Consider the following 18,094-nt stretch of genomic DNA (forward strand, 5'->3'; position numbering starts at 1 on the left):
AGCGAAAGAACTTTATTGGAGGTTCGGCGAGGGCGCGTACTCGGCGCGCCCTCGGCTGGTCCCACGGCCACAGGGACGAATTGATGAAAGGCAAACAGCCGACCCCAGCCAACAACTCGTTCGTTTTGTCGGCTTCCTCGCACGCTTCAATGTTCGGCAGAAAAATTCGCTTGCGTGTAAGCCGTTCTTTTCTTTCTTTCTCCCCCCTCTCCCTCTCTCTCTGCACTAGCGAGTCTTACGGACAAGGACATGCGGCCGCGTGCTACGTCGTTTCACGGAGAGCTACTGAGATTCCGAAGCGCGTGCCTAAGAAGGCTGTTTGTCGGAACCCTTTTCTCGTCGACGTCTTGGACAAGATAAACAGAGAGGACATATTTCCAATCCATGACAGAGAGCACGGCTAACAACCCCAGCCACAAACGGGATACTTCTACGCATGCAAATATGCTCATCGCAAAGAAGCCCCGACGCGTAAGGCACGTGCAGCGCATACCGTCAACGTTCCTCGCAATCTACACACAGTTCATTCAACCTCAGATTAAAATATTTTCATTCCACTCTTTCCCCACTTCTCGCACTTGCTGCTTCTCCGCACGAGAGCATCAATCCTTTGGCGACCATTTTATTCACCTTCGCTGTTCTGAATGTTGGGATCACAAGATATGGCAAATATTTGGCCATCGTTCGTAGCATAAGACATCGAAGAAAAATAGAAGGAAAAAGAGCTAAATCTTTTAAAATCCGGCTTATCGTCGCTCTGCAAGCACTACAGCTCATGAGTTTCTTTTCCCGACTGTGGCTGCGTGTATTGCTGAAGTGCAGTTAAGCCCAGTAAGCGCCAGGAAGCTCTCATTGTAATTGAAACCACGAGCTGTTTCGATCACTCTCCCGAGCGGCCTCGCAGGCATATAGTACATCCCTGCTGAGAACCAAAGGCACTTCGCTTTCCGGAAGATTGACCGGCTTCTCAACTAGCGCTTCCTTTTTTCTTTTCTTATGTTGTACTGACGTTGCGCCTGAGATATTCGCTTTTTTACTTTGCTTTTCATGCATCTCCCGCAAAAGGTGTTAACGAAACAAGAAGCCGGGAGAAGTTCGAGCCACCACTCTGCTGTCTAGTGGGTTCGAGCGAATAAAGCAAAGCAGCAACAGCACCAAATCCGTTTACTGGGAGTCGGAAACGTGCGACACGTGGCGTTTACTTTGGATCGGGTTCAGTAGACGTGAGTATGCGCTGTGTCCACTTTCGTTTCAATAAAGCAGAGATGGCGTCGTTTCCTGTGAAATATTATAACGCGTTCACTGTCACCGTTAGCGGAGCTTAGCGGGGCCATGTCGGAACGCATCCTTCTAAGACCGTCCTGACTTGACTTGACTTGTTTTCGAAATGACGCTGCAAACATGAGTGAAGTGATCACTTATGCCTTTCACTATATTGGCTATCCACTTGCGTTCGTTACGCCTCCCTACTATTATTTTTTTAAAGTATTGAATAAGTCTGAATTATTTGCGTGATAATGCAATGAATGTTTCTCATTAAATAGCAGTGTGAACTCTTTCTTTCTTTCTTTGTTCCTTTGATGAAGTTATTTAGTTGCCTATGTGTTTTTTCTTCTGAGTTTTGTCGTCCGAGCTAAAGTTTAGGATAGGCGGACTTTTACAGCGAGTTTTCCTATATTTTTTCGAGCTTCATGCAAACAATCTTTTCTGCGTAGGTCTCTGTGATTATACTTGTGTGTCGGCCGTTACAACATTTTGTTTTATTGCGACGCAGTGCAGAAGATGCAGAATAAAGAAGAAGAGATAGAGATATCAACAAGAGGAGCAGCGTAAAATGATGTCTCGAAGCAATCTATCCTGCCAACTTCGTTATTGATCTGCTTTAAAGTGACGCTGTGCTTGAAAACAGAGGTGGTTCAACCAGGTTGCGTGGTAACTTTCTTCTATGGCCTGTAAAGATGATCATTACCATAGTAGGCTTGATTTTTTTTTATTAACAGTGAATCTGCAGTTGCACGAGCCCGCACCAGCCTCCAGCGCTATCGAATGTTCAGAACAGCGTCAGTTCAAACGTGTTCACTCTTCCTACCAAGGGGAAAATAGGTGTTTTTTTTAGGTTACGCCAGATATCTTTTTCTGAAGGAAATACTGCGCTCAATATTTTATGTAATACTTAAAAAAAGGCAGAGTGAATGCATTTCTCACCCATTAAATTTTTATTAACAATATGTAAGTCATAAAAGACAAACTGCCAAAATCAAGATCGTGGTATGAAATTGAACAAAGTTTGTAAAGACACGCTTGCATCTACTATTAAAAAAATGAAACAAAAATTATGAGAAATACAAAATGTACTGCCGCCTAATTGGCACTATTTCCGAAAAAATCAAAAATTTTGATCGAACAGGTATCCAACTACAAAAATTTAAGTGAAAACTACAGTTTAGCGTGCCAGGCTGCGGCCGTGGATGTTCCAGGTTGACTTGCGTCGTCATCGGTCTCATAGTCAAAGTCCGACGAAAAGGTAGCATCCTCAGACTCGCTGCTGCTCGCTCAATGGATACAGTCAGCCACAAACGCAACGGAATTGCGAGGTCTGCGATCTTTCGAAGAGCGCGCGCCGCTCCCGGAGGCGGCCTGTTTTACTTTCTCCTTTGACGATCGCCAAAATTTCGGAGTGCGTTCAAAAATTAACTGCTGGTGGGGAAAAAGGGAACTGCTTAGAAAACAAGATATAGTTCTCCTCCTTCACGTCCTATGACGCAGAGTGTCCGTAAACGGGGCGGAAAGTCTCGAAAGTGGCGTTTCAAATTATCGATAGCGGGTGGCCATTTTTGCTTTCTACTTTGACGAGCGCAAAAACTTAGGAGCGCGTTCAAAAATGACCGCCTGGGGGAAAAAGGCGAACTGCTAAGGAAACAAAAGAATAGTTCCCCTACCTCACGTCCGATAGTGCAGTGTGTCCCTGAGCGGCGCGGGAAGTCTCGAAACCGGCGTTTCAAACCATAGTTAGCGGGCTAACCATGGCCAATGGGCGCGGTACGGAAAGAGTTAAGATATCTCCTCCATCCGGAAGCGAACCAAACCCACTCGCCACCGCATGCTGCAGTCTTTCTTGGACCTCATTTAGAGCACCAACAAACTATAGCGCAAATATTGTAGTCACCTCAGCGAGATGCGTTTATAAAGTTAGACTATCTGTTTCGGTCAGCCGGCACTGTAATCTTGGGAAAACGTTCGGTATCTTCTGGTTTCTGCATGAGGTGTCACTATGCCGCGGCGCACCCGGTACACAGTAGTCTGCCTAACCACGTTGCTGTTTGCAGATATACCACACGAATATGTCTTCAGCACGAGAGCCTAAAGGTAGAAGTGTTATACAAGAGCTATAATTGAAATCCTTTCTATGCAAAGCTGGTTTTGCGACCGTGTGCCTCGCGCCCATTTCCAGCGCATTATGCTGATGCTTGTGATTATAATGATATTTTTTAATGGCACCGCCTTAGTACTTAGACCGTGACACCCCCCCCCCCCTTCCCCCTTCTCCCTTCCCCGTGACATCAAGCTCGTTCTTTGAAACATTCTGCTGCATTTCTATATTTCAGTGTCCTTATACTCTTAGCTACAGCATTACCCTCAGACGCGAGGGACCCCTGCTGCGCGCAGGTGGGAGACGGCAGAAGGAGGTGCATCGTATCAACTCACATGCGGATGATGAAAGGGTGTTGCACTTGGAGTAGGATGGCCTTCTCATTCTTGACGTGCTCGACCTGTTTCAGCCGGATGACGTCCGAGATCTCCAGGATCTTCATGGCGTGGAAAGCTCCACTCCGATCGCGACACAGGCAGACGCGGCCGAAAGTGCCCGTTCCTGCGTGGAGGAGAGACGCCATGTTAAAAGAAATGCCATCACCTTTACGGATGTGGACGGGCCTTCTGCCGCCCGTCTGTGCTGTACCTTCACTGTGTAGTCTCCGCCTTAAATGTACTGCCCGACGTTAATCGCCGGACGTGTGGCTCACACCATTGTTTTTACTCGGGGACTTCATTGGGAGTACTCAATCGGCGCCCACATAGGGAACGCATTTCTGGAGTGCTTTCTGCGCGGCGGCGTCCGGCATCGGCGCGTCTGTTTTGCTCTGCGCGGTGATCTCGCCGTAATCCCGGCCAAAGTAAGTTCCACATGGTTACAAATTAAGTGGGATTACTCGTGATACGCGTTTGCACCATAGTGACCATAATGTGCCCTTTGAAATGGATGCGTCAACGCCGGGCGATGTGGCGCGGAAGATACGCCGTAAATGACTTCCTTGTGGTTGCCATTTGACCTGTCCCTTTCTCCTCTATGCCGCGTGATGAAAGCCGTAATTAAAGGACGGAACGAGCGAATATGTATGGCCAGTAAACAAAATGCGCATCGCATTAAAGCTGCGCGCGGATTGGCAAGGCTGCATTCAGAAGACAAAGAGCAAGGAGCGTCTGTAGAGCTCAAAACTCATTTCACCAACTCCAAATACGAAATCCGGTTCATTGGTACGGCACAGTATATAACGACCGACGTTTTGTCACGTTTTGCAGATTCTTAAATTTTAAGAGCTTTCCCGCAATTACTTAAGCTTCAGAGCAGAGAGTGCGAGAGCGACAAAAAGAGTTATGGCAAAAGTCATCTCGTGACCACTGTCGACGGTAATGCGAAAAGCAATCGAACAATGTAGCGCCAGGCCGTATTCTCGAAGTCGCGTTTATTTAACACGTGCAGTGGTAATCATGAGACTTTCGTTGCTTCGGCTATATGCCACATACTCCGATATCATCCCACTGTGCTATGGCACTGGCTTGCCAAGATCGCCCGTCAGCATAGAGGCATGACGATGACTTTATGACGACGACGCAGTTACGATAAAATGACGAAGAAGGAATGATATCGATCGAACGACAAAGGCGTATAACGACGATTCCATGACGACAACCAGATTAAAAAGCGGGAATGACGACGATGACACGACACCAAGACAGCATAACGACGACGATATAACAACGGATGCATGATAGCGTCTGTGTGATTACGACGCAATGATAACGAAGGCGTGAAAATGGCGGCATAATCGCGATTGAATGACTAAGATGGAAGGATGTCAATGAATCGACGAAGGCGGTATGACGATGGCGGCATGACAATAATGGTAAGACGATGGTGAAACGATAGCGTGACGAGAGTACTACGTCGAAATTACAATCATGACGATGGAATGACCGCGAAGGCCTCCCGAGGACGGTATGACAAAGAATGGATGACAACGTTGCAGTGACGGCGATCGCACGACAATGGCGTGATGACAATGTGATGACGACGAGTGTATGATTACAATAACGTGACAATGACGGTACCACGAAACCTCTATGACGAACATGGCGTGGCGACGACGGAATGACGAGAGTCGGATGACGAAGCTGTAGTGATGATGAGGACATGACCACAACGGTATTACGACGACGGTCCGAGCCTGTTCAGAGATGACGGAATGGCAAGGGCATGATAATCGTGACTGAATGCGGATAGCATGATTTCAATATAATGACGAAGAAAGATTGACATGGATAGAACGATGAAGGCGGTACGACGGCGACGGCATGACCACAATGGGAGGACGTTACTGAAGCGATGACAATTATAAAACGACAGCGTGACGACGACAGCATGACGACGACTGTGGGATGACGACACGTGATGACGAGAGTCGCGTGAGAAAGCTGCGATGAGGACGATGCAATGACCACGATCGACGGCACCACGATCCCGAACACATTACAAGTAGCCTCCTTTTTGACGCAACTTGGACCAATGGGTCGGAGTAGAAAGCATGACGACGGCAGGCCGAAGAGAGTCAGATAACGAAGCTGGAATGACGACGCATGACGACTGTATGTGGACGATGGCGTGACGATGACAGCATGACGACACTAACATATCACGAAGCTGGAATGACCACAATGGAACGACCACGACGGCATCACGACCATGAGCCTAGTGGCCATAGATAGATAGATAGATAGATAGATAGATAGATAGATAGATAGATAGATAGATAGATAGATAGATAGATAGATAGATAGATAGATAGATAGATAGATAGATAGATAGATAGATAGATAGATAGATAGATAGATAGATAGATAGATAGATAGATAGATAGATAGATAGATAGATAGATAGATAGATAGATAGATAGATAGATAGATAGATAGATAGATAGATAGATAGATAGATAGATAGATAGATAGATAGATAGATAGATAGATAGATAGATAGATAGATAGATAGATAGATAGATAGATAGATAGATAGATAGATAGATAGATAGATAGATAGATAGATAGATAGATAGATAGATAGATAGATAGATAGATAGATAGATAGATAGATAGATAGATAGATAGATAGATAGATAGATAGATAGATAGATAGATAGATAGATAGATAGATAGATAGATAGATAGATAGATAGATAGATAGATAGATAGATAGATAGATAGATAGATAGATAGATAGATAGATAGATAGATAGATAGATAGATAGATAGATAGATAGATAGATAGATAGATAGATAGATAGATAGATAGATAGATAGATAGATAGATAGATAGATAGATAGATAGATAGATAGATAGATAGATAGATAGATAGATAGATAGATAGATAGATAGATAGATAGATAGATAGATAGATAGATAGATAGATAGATAGATAGATAGATAGATAGATAGATAGATAGATAGATAGATAGATAGATAGATAGATAGATAGATAGATAGATAGATAGATAGATAGATAGATAGATAGATAGATAGATAGATAGATAGATAGATAGATAGATAGATAGATAGATAGATAGATAGATAGATAGATAGATAGATAGATAGATAGATAGATAGATAGATAGATAGATAGATAGATAGATAGATAGATAGATAGATAGATAGATAGATAGATAGATAGATAGATAGATAGATAGATAGATAGATAGATAGATAGATAGATAGATAGATAGATAGATAGATAGATAGATAGATAGATAGATAGATAGATAGATAGATAGATAGATAGATAGATAGATAGATAGATAGATAGATAGTGTTTTCAAGAAGGTATTACAACGTGCCGACTGTCTATGAAGAAAGTGTGGTGTCTAGAACTTCTGCTCAGAGCGAACGCCGAGCGAAAGCGTTCAGTCGTGGAGTATAGGCGAGCGAGAGCGGCGTGCTGCCGCTGGTCGTGTTGCCCTGGAATTCCAGCACTGGGAGAGTCCGCACGTCCACTTTCGCCTGTGGCTGAATAATGCGCCGGAGGAGGAATTGAGCAATAAAGCATTGTATACCTCCCTCAGGAGTTGTAGTGGTGGTTTTCAACAGTTTCGCTGGACAACCACTTTTCGCAGGGCCGGGATGGCGAGTCAACTCTATGTTTTTTCTTATGCCATCGTACGCAAATAGTGTTAGAAATGCGCATCTGTCAGGAAATATGGTATGGAGGCGGCTATACGTTTACCGTAAGAGACAGAGCGTGCTATAAATGCGTTTGGACACATAGGTACTACGTCACAAATGTCCTAGGAAGGTGCAGCAAAAAGGAAATGAAAAACAAGGTCATCAACTAAACAGAACGAGGAGGTGAAGGGCGGAGGGGAATGAAGAGGCGCTGTTCTATATGTCTGGTTTTCTGTACCATGCAGACAGAGAGAAATGAATTTTGATAAGAATAGCAAAGTGAAGAGGAAGAGAAACGGAGGTAATGTAATACAAGTATAAGGAGGCAAGAATTCGTGGCGGCGATGTCGTAAATCTGCAGAACGACATTATAGGGGCTCGCGTGTCGTTTAGAAACACAAAAGAGTATTAGGATTGTCCTCCGACGCACTATTTCGAAATCGCGAAACGAAATCTGGCGTGATGATACAGTCAAACCGGTGCCCATTTTTTATCAGTCTCCCCAAATGTCTTCAACCTGACCATCAATAAAGGGTGCGGCACAGCATAGCAATATCATGGCGAGCGAGACTGCATTCTTCTGCGGACCTTTCCGACTGTTTACACTTTCGTCACTGCTTTTTTCCTACGCCGCGGAGCGTTACCAGTTATTTCTTTCTTTCCTTCTCTTTTTCTTTCTTTCTTGCATTTTCTTCTCCTTTCCTTGGGGCTCTGTATACGAAGAGTTTCAGAAGAGAGAGAGAGAGAGAAGCACATCACAATATTTGAACGTTTTCGACTCTCCCGCCTACTTCATGCGCGACTGCATGCGTTCGAATCAAAGTCTGCGGCCCGCTCTTCCAACGTCGTTCGTGGTATGATTTCATCCGTGGCTGAAACAGAATAAGGATCGGTACGCGATTTCAATCGGCCTCCGTTCGTGTAAATGTGAGAGGCGAGAAAAAAAACTTTTGTTCCCACGCGTGTGACGCATTCAAGGGGCCCGTTTACTCGGCCGGCGGAATGGTAAGCGAAATGCTTTCGTGAAAGAACTGGTTTCTTTCTTTCTTTCTTTCTTTCTTTCTTTCTTTCTTTCTACCTTCTTTCTTTCTTTCTTTCCTTCCTACCTTCTTTCTTTCTTTCTTTAGGATCGCCGCTATCTTGTTGCGAAGGCGTATGTAGTGCCGCGAGCCATTAATCTTGGAGAACGGCATCTTCGTGCGATACGTTGCTAAGGTGTTTTTAAGGCACAATGTCGGCGAGAAATAAGAATCGTGGCGGCAGAAACAGCAGCGTTTGCGCGAGACCATCGACAGCAAGAAATCATAATTCGCTTGAGTGGAGAAATAGAACAAAACTGGCGTAGGCCGGAACAATAGGTTTCTCTCTCTCTCTCTCTTAAAGTAAATGCTCAGTGCGCGCCTGGAGTGACAAATGATGGCCGCCACTGCATTAATACACTGAAAGCGTCATATCCATCTGCTTGCCGACTTTTAAAAAGAAACGTATATAAGTCGCGGAAGGCATTCGCAAAGCAAATAGTGCCAATAAAGGCGCGCGCACGATGTAGCTGGTTTGTGACGATAGCTGTTCGATACATATCAAGCTGGACAGAGCCAACGAGCATCACACGCAATTTCTCTGAACGAAAAGATATAGGTCCAATGCCCGTGTCAGTAGCGACTATAGGATGGTATAGTCCCGCTCAGTCAACTACCTCCAAGTCAACTACTTGCAGGACCACATAAAGTTTTCCTTCCTTCCTTCCTTCCTTCCCGCTCAGTCACGCTCAGCCAAAACGTTTTCAGACCCCAGGCACCGCAGAGAAACATCAGCAAAACACCGTGCAGCTTATATGCTATTTCACAATAATACGCCACTGGCGCGGGAGCTGCCGGCATGTGCTCTGGTGCTCGAGCCTGAGCAGACGACTTTCGGCCCTGGAGTGCCACCATCTTGAGCCGTAATACAAGAATTAACTCAATTTTGTGGGCAGCAACGTCACGCTACCACGCTCGTCAAACGCCGGACGCGTCTGTGTAAACATTTTCATCTTCAGAAATCAACATGGTACGTTGCAGAATTGTGGCTGATTAATCAGCATTAGCAATGCGTGATGACGGCCGCTCCAAGGCCTCAATAATATAGTGTATAGGGTTACGCGCCATCGCCAGCGTAATTGATTGGCTGACTCCAGCTGCAGTTACACATTATTGATGGTGAAACAGAGTATAGACGCTCAACGTGTGTGGGTGTGCAGTGCGGTGAACCTTTAAATATATACAGGCAGAGCATGTTACCAACAGGATACTTGCGTATATACAGAGTGTCCCAACTATCATGCACTAAGATTTAAATGTACGCAAATGCCACGTAGCTGGACAGAACCAAGGTAATGTTCTCTGCCGTTGCTTGGAGATACTTCAACCATTTTTTTGCATTCTGCCTAATAACATAATTTGCTTTATTTAATTATTCAACTTCTCAAATACTATAATTAGATGAAAAGTTATATGAGAAATTGTAGAGCAACAGGAAAAACTGTTGTCCAGCTACGTGGCACGTGCATATTTCTAAATCTTGGTGCGACCTATGCTGGGACACCATGCATAGGTTGCGATATAACTTGATATTTTTGTGAGAAAGAATAGCCGGCGGTTGTTTACCTGCAGCCGGTAAACAACCCCCGCCACCGAAGCATCACGTTTCTGTTTAATGGCGATGTAAACCGAGGAATATGGGGTACCAAAAGAGTGCCTATCCCAAAATTACCAGTATTAAACCCTAGTGGCTATAAAAGGAAACAAAACAAAGGCGCAAACAAATGACGCGGGCAGAGGGATAACGACGCATGAGATAGTTTATTCGTAGCCTTCCGTTTCAACTTAATATGACGCGATGAAGTTCGCTTAAAACATCATCGATGCTTTTTACATTTGCTTACTTGAAAGTAATTTAGATGCCATGTTGAAAGGACTTGTCAAACTTAATATCCCACGAATCGTATACGATTGTTTTTATTTGTTTACTTCTTCCCCCTGTTTTTAGGAAATATAACCAAACAAATTGACTGAACACGTCTAGGACTATTTAGCCGTACAGCTGCAGTAAGCAGCCAATGCCTTACTGTGTGACTGATAAAAGTATCGATAAAAGCAAAAGACAACGAGATTGAGCGTAATATAAGAAATAAGTTTTATGCTTCGCACCCCGAGGTTTATGAATAAGGCTTGTCCATTTCCATCATTCCCATGTTATGGAAAGACAGCAGCTCCAATGCATCATCTGAAAATATCCGTGTGGCACTTCTCTCACAACAAAAAGAAAAAGAAAAATGTCTATGGAATAGCTATAGAAAGCTTGGACTGATTTGCCTCCGTATATACTTGTTCTCCTGGCTGTACACGGAGCTAACAGTGGGTCTGTAGACTAAGCTCCTTAAGACGTCTATATATATTTCCCCATATTTGTGGCCCACTGACTTCCACAGGGATTGCTGCCAAGAAGTGGGCAGGCATCAGTTGTGTAAATACGTGTAATCCCACACGCCCACAGGCTGTATACTGACATTTCACGTATTCGCTTCGTATTAAAACGCCCGCGAGGCTTATACAGACTGTCCAAATGCATCGTTTATTGTATTTAGCGTGCACATAAATCCCTCCCTTCCTTGCAGCTGCACGCAAGGCAAAGTGACCGTTTTCAACGTACGCAAGTCTGTCCCCGCACATTCGCTCTTCCTAATGCCCGATGGATCGATGAGGGAAACAAAGGTCACCACCCATCGTTTCTTATAACGCCCTGCTTTCCGCGTCCGCCCCGCAGGCACGTCGGGCGGCTGCATGCGCTGTGTGACATTCCACAGGGAGCGGCGGCACGTATACGGCGAGGCTCACACGCAAGACAGCCGGACGTGCGTAGGAGGTGGGACGTGTGTGTGGCGGCAACCAGCTCCGCTTCCGGCGAGCCAGAAACAGCGGCCTAATTAGGCGTCGCCCTTCGATGTCACTCGCTTCCCGCTCGCCTCGTCCGATCACGCGCAGGTCCCTTCTCTGCGCAGCAGTCTTCCTCATCCTCCCCTTCTTCCCGCTATAGTGTCTTGATATAACTCTTTGAAATGATCTCCGCGCGTGTCGCATTGCGTAGCGCGGGTGCGCAAGAGCACATGCGCGAGCGCCAGTTTCTTTAACACCAATGACGCAAAATTGAAATCGGCAAATTTATAGAATTTGAATAATCGCTTCACGAAAACTTCGCTTTACATAGATTCCAAGATGCGCGTTGGATGTGCATGATTTTTTTTTTCCGTTTCAAATGGACGGAGATGGGGGGAGGGGGTTCTTGCGATCGAGCTCGACCAAACAGACGATACGCCAAATTCTTCAAGCTGGCTTCCGTGCATAATTTCAATGCTTCCTATTGCAGTGCCACTCGCCTCTTCCCTTTTGCTCATGCAAATCGCTTCCATCGAAGACACAAAGCGGAGAGTGTGCGTGCGCACGTACTCACGCGCAACTGTCCCTTCTGGCCTGCACAGCGAGAGCCACAGCTCGCTGCTTTCTCGGAGTCATCGTAACTGACGACCGACGACGCCTTAAAGCCTTCTATAGGGCAGAAACGGCGCCAAGTTCTACCATCCACATTGGACAGCGCGGGGAAAATCGTTAGCAGAATCTCGGTGCTTTCGACAACCGCGTTCTCTCAGAATTATAAGGGGCTCTTATGCTGATCGTGTTTGAAGACATATCATTGAAGCCCTGTACGCCCAGCGCACATGAAAGCTACACAGAAAAAAAGAAAGAAAGAAACGATCGCGGCGCGTGTCGCCACGAGCGCGTGAGCTAGGGAGCTTAGAGTTAGTGAAGCGCGATCCGCCTCAGTGAACCCGTAAGAGGTTAAGAAAAAGAAACATAAAGCGTGTGAGCAACTTGTTTTCAAAACACTGGAACGGCGCCGACGCAGTTTCAAGCTTGGCTTTACGAGCTTGCACAGTACTCCTTGTTTGAACGAGAGGCTGTGCTCTTCCCGTGAAATCACGCGGGTCCGTTTACTTTACAGCGCGCCTGTTCGAAGAAAAGGCCGGCCAAGAGCCACCTGGGCTCTACCGCGCTGAAAAGCGTCGCGTGTTTCTGAGCCGTCCAAAGATCGTGCCACACACACACACACACACACACACACACACACACACACACACACACACACACACACACACACACACACACACACACACACACACACACACACACACACACACACACACACACACACACACACACACACACACACACACACACACACACACACACACACACACACACACACACACACACACACACACACACACACACACACACACACACACACACACACACACACACACACACACACACACACACACACACACACACACACACACACACACACACACACACACACACACACACACACACACACACACACACACACACACACACACACACACACACACACACACACACACACACACACACACACACACACACACACACACACACACACACACACACACACACACACACACACACACACACACACACACACACACACACACACACACACACACACACACACACACACACACACACACACACACACACACACACACACACACACACACACACACACACACACACACACACACACACACACACACACACACACACACACACACACACACACACACACACACACACACACACACACACACACACACACACACACACACACACACACACACACACACACACACACACACACACACACACACACACACACACACACACACACACACACACACACACACACACACACACACACACACACACACACACACACACACACACACACACACACACACACACACACACACACACACACACACACACACACACACACACACACACACACACACACACACACACACACACACACACACACACACACACACACACACACACACACACACACACACACACACACACACACACACACACACACACACACACACACACACACACACACACACACACACACACACACACACACACACACACACACACACACACAATGTCAATTTCACCCGCCGTATAGTGCGAAGCATTCAGAACGACAGTTTAGCGTTTTGTCTCATTTCGTTATCTTTTCTTTTGATTTCGTCACCGCACAGGACCCAAGAGGTGAAGAAAGCAGGAGAAGCTGACTCTGCACGCTGCGCAACTCTAAAACGGTGTTGGCCCCGGGACCCATTCACTCGCGAAGTGGAAAACAAAAGCACAACCTCCACCGGTCAACAGCTCCGAGTTTCCTGCGCAGTTACTTGGCCCCTTCGAGGTGAAGCGTCTGACGCGGCGCCTACAGCCTTGCGAGAAGGTGCAGTTGAGTAAACAACGCTTAGAGGAGAGAAATTAAAAAATACAAGCACTAAAATGTCATGTTTCTTTCGCCGTGTAGAAAGCCGAATTGCATCCGCTGAGCTCTATATACCTAGAATGGTCCAGAAACACGGGAGTGCCTGTTCTTACGTTGCGGACAAGCATGGATTCCGTGTTCGCCGCGGGTGCAATACATACCTATCTCAGAAGATAGCCTCGTTAAGTCATAGAAGGCTTTACGTGCAGGCTCAGTGATGCGCCTTATATAAATCTACTACAACCATCCTTAGAATGTGCAAGGACGTTTATCTGCTAAGTTTGCAGATCCATAGCCGTGAACTTATCGCCTTACAGTTTTGAATGTTGCCTATATGTTGTCTGTAAGCCGTCCGTTCGCAAATCTACGCAAGAAACACAGTGGAAGAATTATTAACACAAGCACGAGAGACTTGTCAGGCACTCGCTCATCATGCTACTTTAGATGAAGGTCTATGGAACAAACAAACAAACAAACAAACAAACAAACAAACAAACAAACAAACAAGCGAAAGATGTGCTAATGAAATGGTGGAGTCATTCCTAACGCGCAAGATAAAAGAGTGTACACAATTGATTCGAGAAAGAAGCACACACGCACACATGCACAGGCACCACATATTTTTTTAACCCTTACCCCACTCCCAATGTAGGGCAGCAAATCGAATGATCGTCTTCCGATGAACCTCCCTGCCTTATACATCTTATTTCTTTCTCTCAATTGATTTGGTGCCCAGCGCTTGCTGTGTCTGATAAAATTTCTAACAAGTTCTTTTTTTTAATAGAAAATCTATAAAAGAAGAAGACCAAGACAGAAGGAAGGCAAGTCAGTCTCTTAAAGGTCTAGAAATATTTTACATACAGTGTCTAAATTCCTTTCTGTAAGGCAGTGCTTCTGGTCTAACTAAGCAGCTTGGTATGGTAAGTGAGGCAAGTCCCGTCAGACCTCACGGCTGCGAGCCGTACCTCGCTTTTCGGCGGAAATAAAACATTGTGTTCTGTTTAGACTTACAGAAAATTAAGAAAGACTAAATAAATGAAGGAAACGCAGAAACCGGGCAGAAGGAACTGAATGTACGTGATATATGGCGTTGACAAGGCTACGTTTAATTTCACCCTTCATTTCTCGTTCACATCACTAAATTGGCCACGTTACACAGAAGCGTATTTACACTGGTGAGTTGTATTCGCGTAATTTTTATTAATAGTCAGCGCCTACGTGGCACAGAAGTCGCTTGAATCCAGAAAGAGCAAATTTAACTTAGTGAACAAGAATTTTCACATCAACTAGATGTTTGCTTCTTGTCTTGTCTTCCATTGCATCCAACAAACAAAAAAGAAAGGATTGAGAGAGACAGAGAGAGATGTTTCATCACAAGAACCAGCCAATAAATAAACGGGGCAGCAAAGAGACTGCATGTTTATTTACGCCTGTCCACGCGTCTTTCTCCCTTTCCTTGTTTTTCTCGTTTCTCTTCAGAGGAGATTTATTTATTTCAAATGTCGTGCAGGGGCACCTATCGAATACGCCATGCCACCTGCGGCAGCCCGTTGCCTGCCTGTTTGAGTAGACGACCTGAAACTGGTGCCACTCTGTACGATGCCGACTAGCCCGGAAAATGGCGGTGGGAAAGCAGCATCATGCTTAACGACGGCATGCATTAGAGTGCTAGACAGACGTTAGAAGAGAGAGAGGGAGAGAGAGAGCAAGGGGCTCTTTAATGAAAACTGAAGAGGTCGGCCTAGCAGGCATACCTATCATGCTATGCCGGATGAATGGAATGATAAATGAAAGGGGGACAGCAGCAGTGGACTACAACAGTGGTTCATATAAGCTCTCAAGTAATCAAAAGTCATCGCGTTTGGCACGAAATGCCGATGGTTCCTGTAAACGGGCGCTGCGCTTGTTCATTTTCCTCGTGTTACACTGCGACTACTGTTACAGGGCACTGGCTATGAAGCTTTTCACGTTTAGAAGAAAACACTTATTTGCAACGCGATTAACATTACTAAGCTAAATAGCACCTTAAGTAACACTTCAATATATATTATACTAAGCACAGGTGGTGGTAAATACGTATTTATTTAAAATTCAAATATTGGCCTATAAGCCTATGTTGGTCATGCACTTTTTTTTCTCCTTCAGGCTGAAATCAAGTAGTACGCACCTTACGTGCGGCAGTTCGACCACTCATTAACACGTACCACGGCTATGCTAGAAAATAGAGAGAGAGAGAGAGAGAGAGAGAGAGAGAGAGAGAGAGAGAGAGAAATAAACGTTTATTCGTGAAACAGCTATCAAAGACTAATCCTTGACAGGTGGGCGGAAGCCCTAGTTGAGGAAAGCAAATCGAATTTTTTAAATTTAGCTGTGGACTTTTATTCCCGACTCTGGATGGCCAGAAATGGTGCACTACAGCTTCACAAGAATCACGAAATGGCAGCTCACAAGTACCACAAGCGAATCACCAGTGACGACATGGGCTCATGCATCACAAACCTGCACACATGCACAATGGATGAACGACAAACAGGTTCTTACAGAAGTCTTACGCGGAAGGCATTTTTTATCTATGTCACCTGCGAGACGCTGTACCCCCGAACGACTACCTACTGCCTCCTGGTCTATACCACGCGCCAGGTAAGTGCTTTTTTCCCTGCTGCAGTCTGGCTTTGCCCTCACGCCAGGCGTGCTAGAAAAGCAGCGCACATACGTGAAACGTCTGGGCCGAAGCAAGTCAGCGAGATGCATACACTGACAACGACGCATACTGGCGTCCTCAGCAGCGGCCACACCTCAACCGACTGCAAGAAATCCTTACGAACCACCGTCAAGCACCCTGATGTGGGACTGTGCAGCCCACGAAGTGGCGCAGACATGTCACCACCACCACATAGATAAGCGGAGTTACGAGGGGTGGATCCGAGCGGTGAACGGCCTATAGGGTCCGTCGCGCAGTCCTGGAGACTCTCCTTTAGCTTTTGTCAGGGAATCTGGGCTATCATACTGATTGTAAATCCTGCTCCTCGCAGCGCACCTTCCACCCCTGACAAACTCTGTTCCCTTTTCCATTACTGGTATTAAGCCAAAGGGCCAAACCATTGAAAATAAAACATTTACGCAGTCATTCAATCAATTTGGTCTACTTACTCCTTGCTGTATTGTACAACTACCATATTTAAAAGCTCGTGTTGCAATTCGATTTATGTATAGGTATTTCCCCGGGAATTCTGAGAGACGCGGAGTACTTGCATAATCGATAAAACGTTTTTCTTCAACGCATGCCTTTCAGCCAATTTCTGTCTTTATTTCTTTCTTTTTTTGTGCGCAAAATCATTCATAATGTCAGACAATATTGCCAAGCCTGCTGCCCAAGAACCCAACAACGTTGTGTGCTGTCACGCAACCATGGCTCCTACGCTATAACAGGTACGCTCGGGGAGTTTAGCCAAGCCACTGCCGCGCGCTTGTATGCAGTACAGTACTACTTAGGAACACTATGCTGCGTATTGCGCCATTTCCGGCTCGACGTAGAAGAAAGGAAAATAACGAGTAAGTTTGTCGGCGCAATAAGGTTAGGCAACCAGCACAAGTCACTGCCTGGCAAGAAAGAAAATAAGAGAAAAGAGCGACAAGGCCTAAGCGACGCTAGCTACATTCTTAACCTAACCTCTCCGACCATATGAAAATCGATCCGCGGCGACACTGCGTTTAGACCGGCGTCGCAGGCGCTTGGAGGCGCCAAACAGACCGCCGCCGACTCCCGTGTCTTAGGATTCAAAGGGCGCTTTTACATACGTACACACACGCACACGCACACACACTTTTTCCAGCACCGTGAACGGAGCAGCGAGGGTTCGGAAAGGGCATCCAGTCATTCATCACGCCTGGAAGGCACCCGACGGCGCGGGGAAAGCGTGACCCGTTATTGCCTCGCGCCAAAGAAAGTCGTCCCCAGACGTCACGATGCTAATGGAATTTGTACGCGCAGTCGTTGTCTTTCCCTCTATCTCACGGTGGGGCAGAATGTGTACTCTCACTCTGTACAGGGCGGTCTGGCACATGTGTCTGTCTTGGAACCCATGGTAAGCGCAGGATCGGGCACAAAGCGAGCGAAAGCTTCGGAAATCCACAAGGTGGAAGTAGATAAACGTAAGCAAAACCTGTCATCCACCTGAAAGT

General features: G+C 45.9%; 1 protein-coding gene across 4 annotated transcripts in view; it reads right to left on the reverse strand.

Moving 5' to 3' along the window:
* The window catches only part of Pka-C3 (Protein kinase, cAMP-dependent, catalytic subunit 3), a 163,497-nt gene that overhangs the window by 20,886 nt on the left and 124,517 nt on the right, over window positions 1–18,094 (reverse strand). For 3 of the 4 annotated variants that reach the window (XM_050189142.3, XM_050189141.3, XM_055077062.2), the window contains exon 2: window positions 3,706–3,871. In XM_050189142.3, coding sequence (XP_050045099.1) covers window positions 3,706–3,871 — 166 coding nt within the window. Of the gene's footprint in view, window positions 1–3,705; window positions 3,872–3,958; window positions 4,001–18,094 lie in introns of those variants that run through there. The other variant, XM_055077063.1, reaches the window with a different exon arrangement.

The sequence above is a fragment of the Dermacentor andersoni genome, chromosome 2 (assembly GCF_023375885.2).
Source record: "Dermacentor andersoni chromosome 2, qqDerAnde1_hic_scaffold, whole genome shotgun sequence".
In the NCBI taxonomy this organism is placed as follows: domain Eukaryota; kingdom Metazoa; phylum Arthropoda; class Arachnida; order Ixodida; family Ixodidae; genus Dermacentor; species Dermacentor andersoni.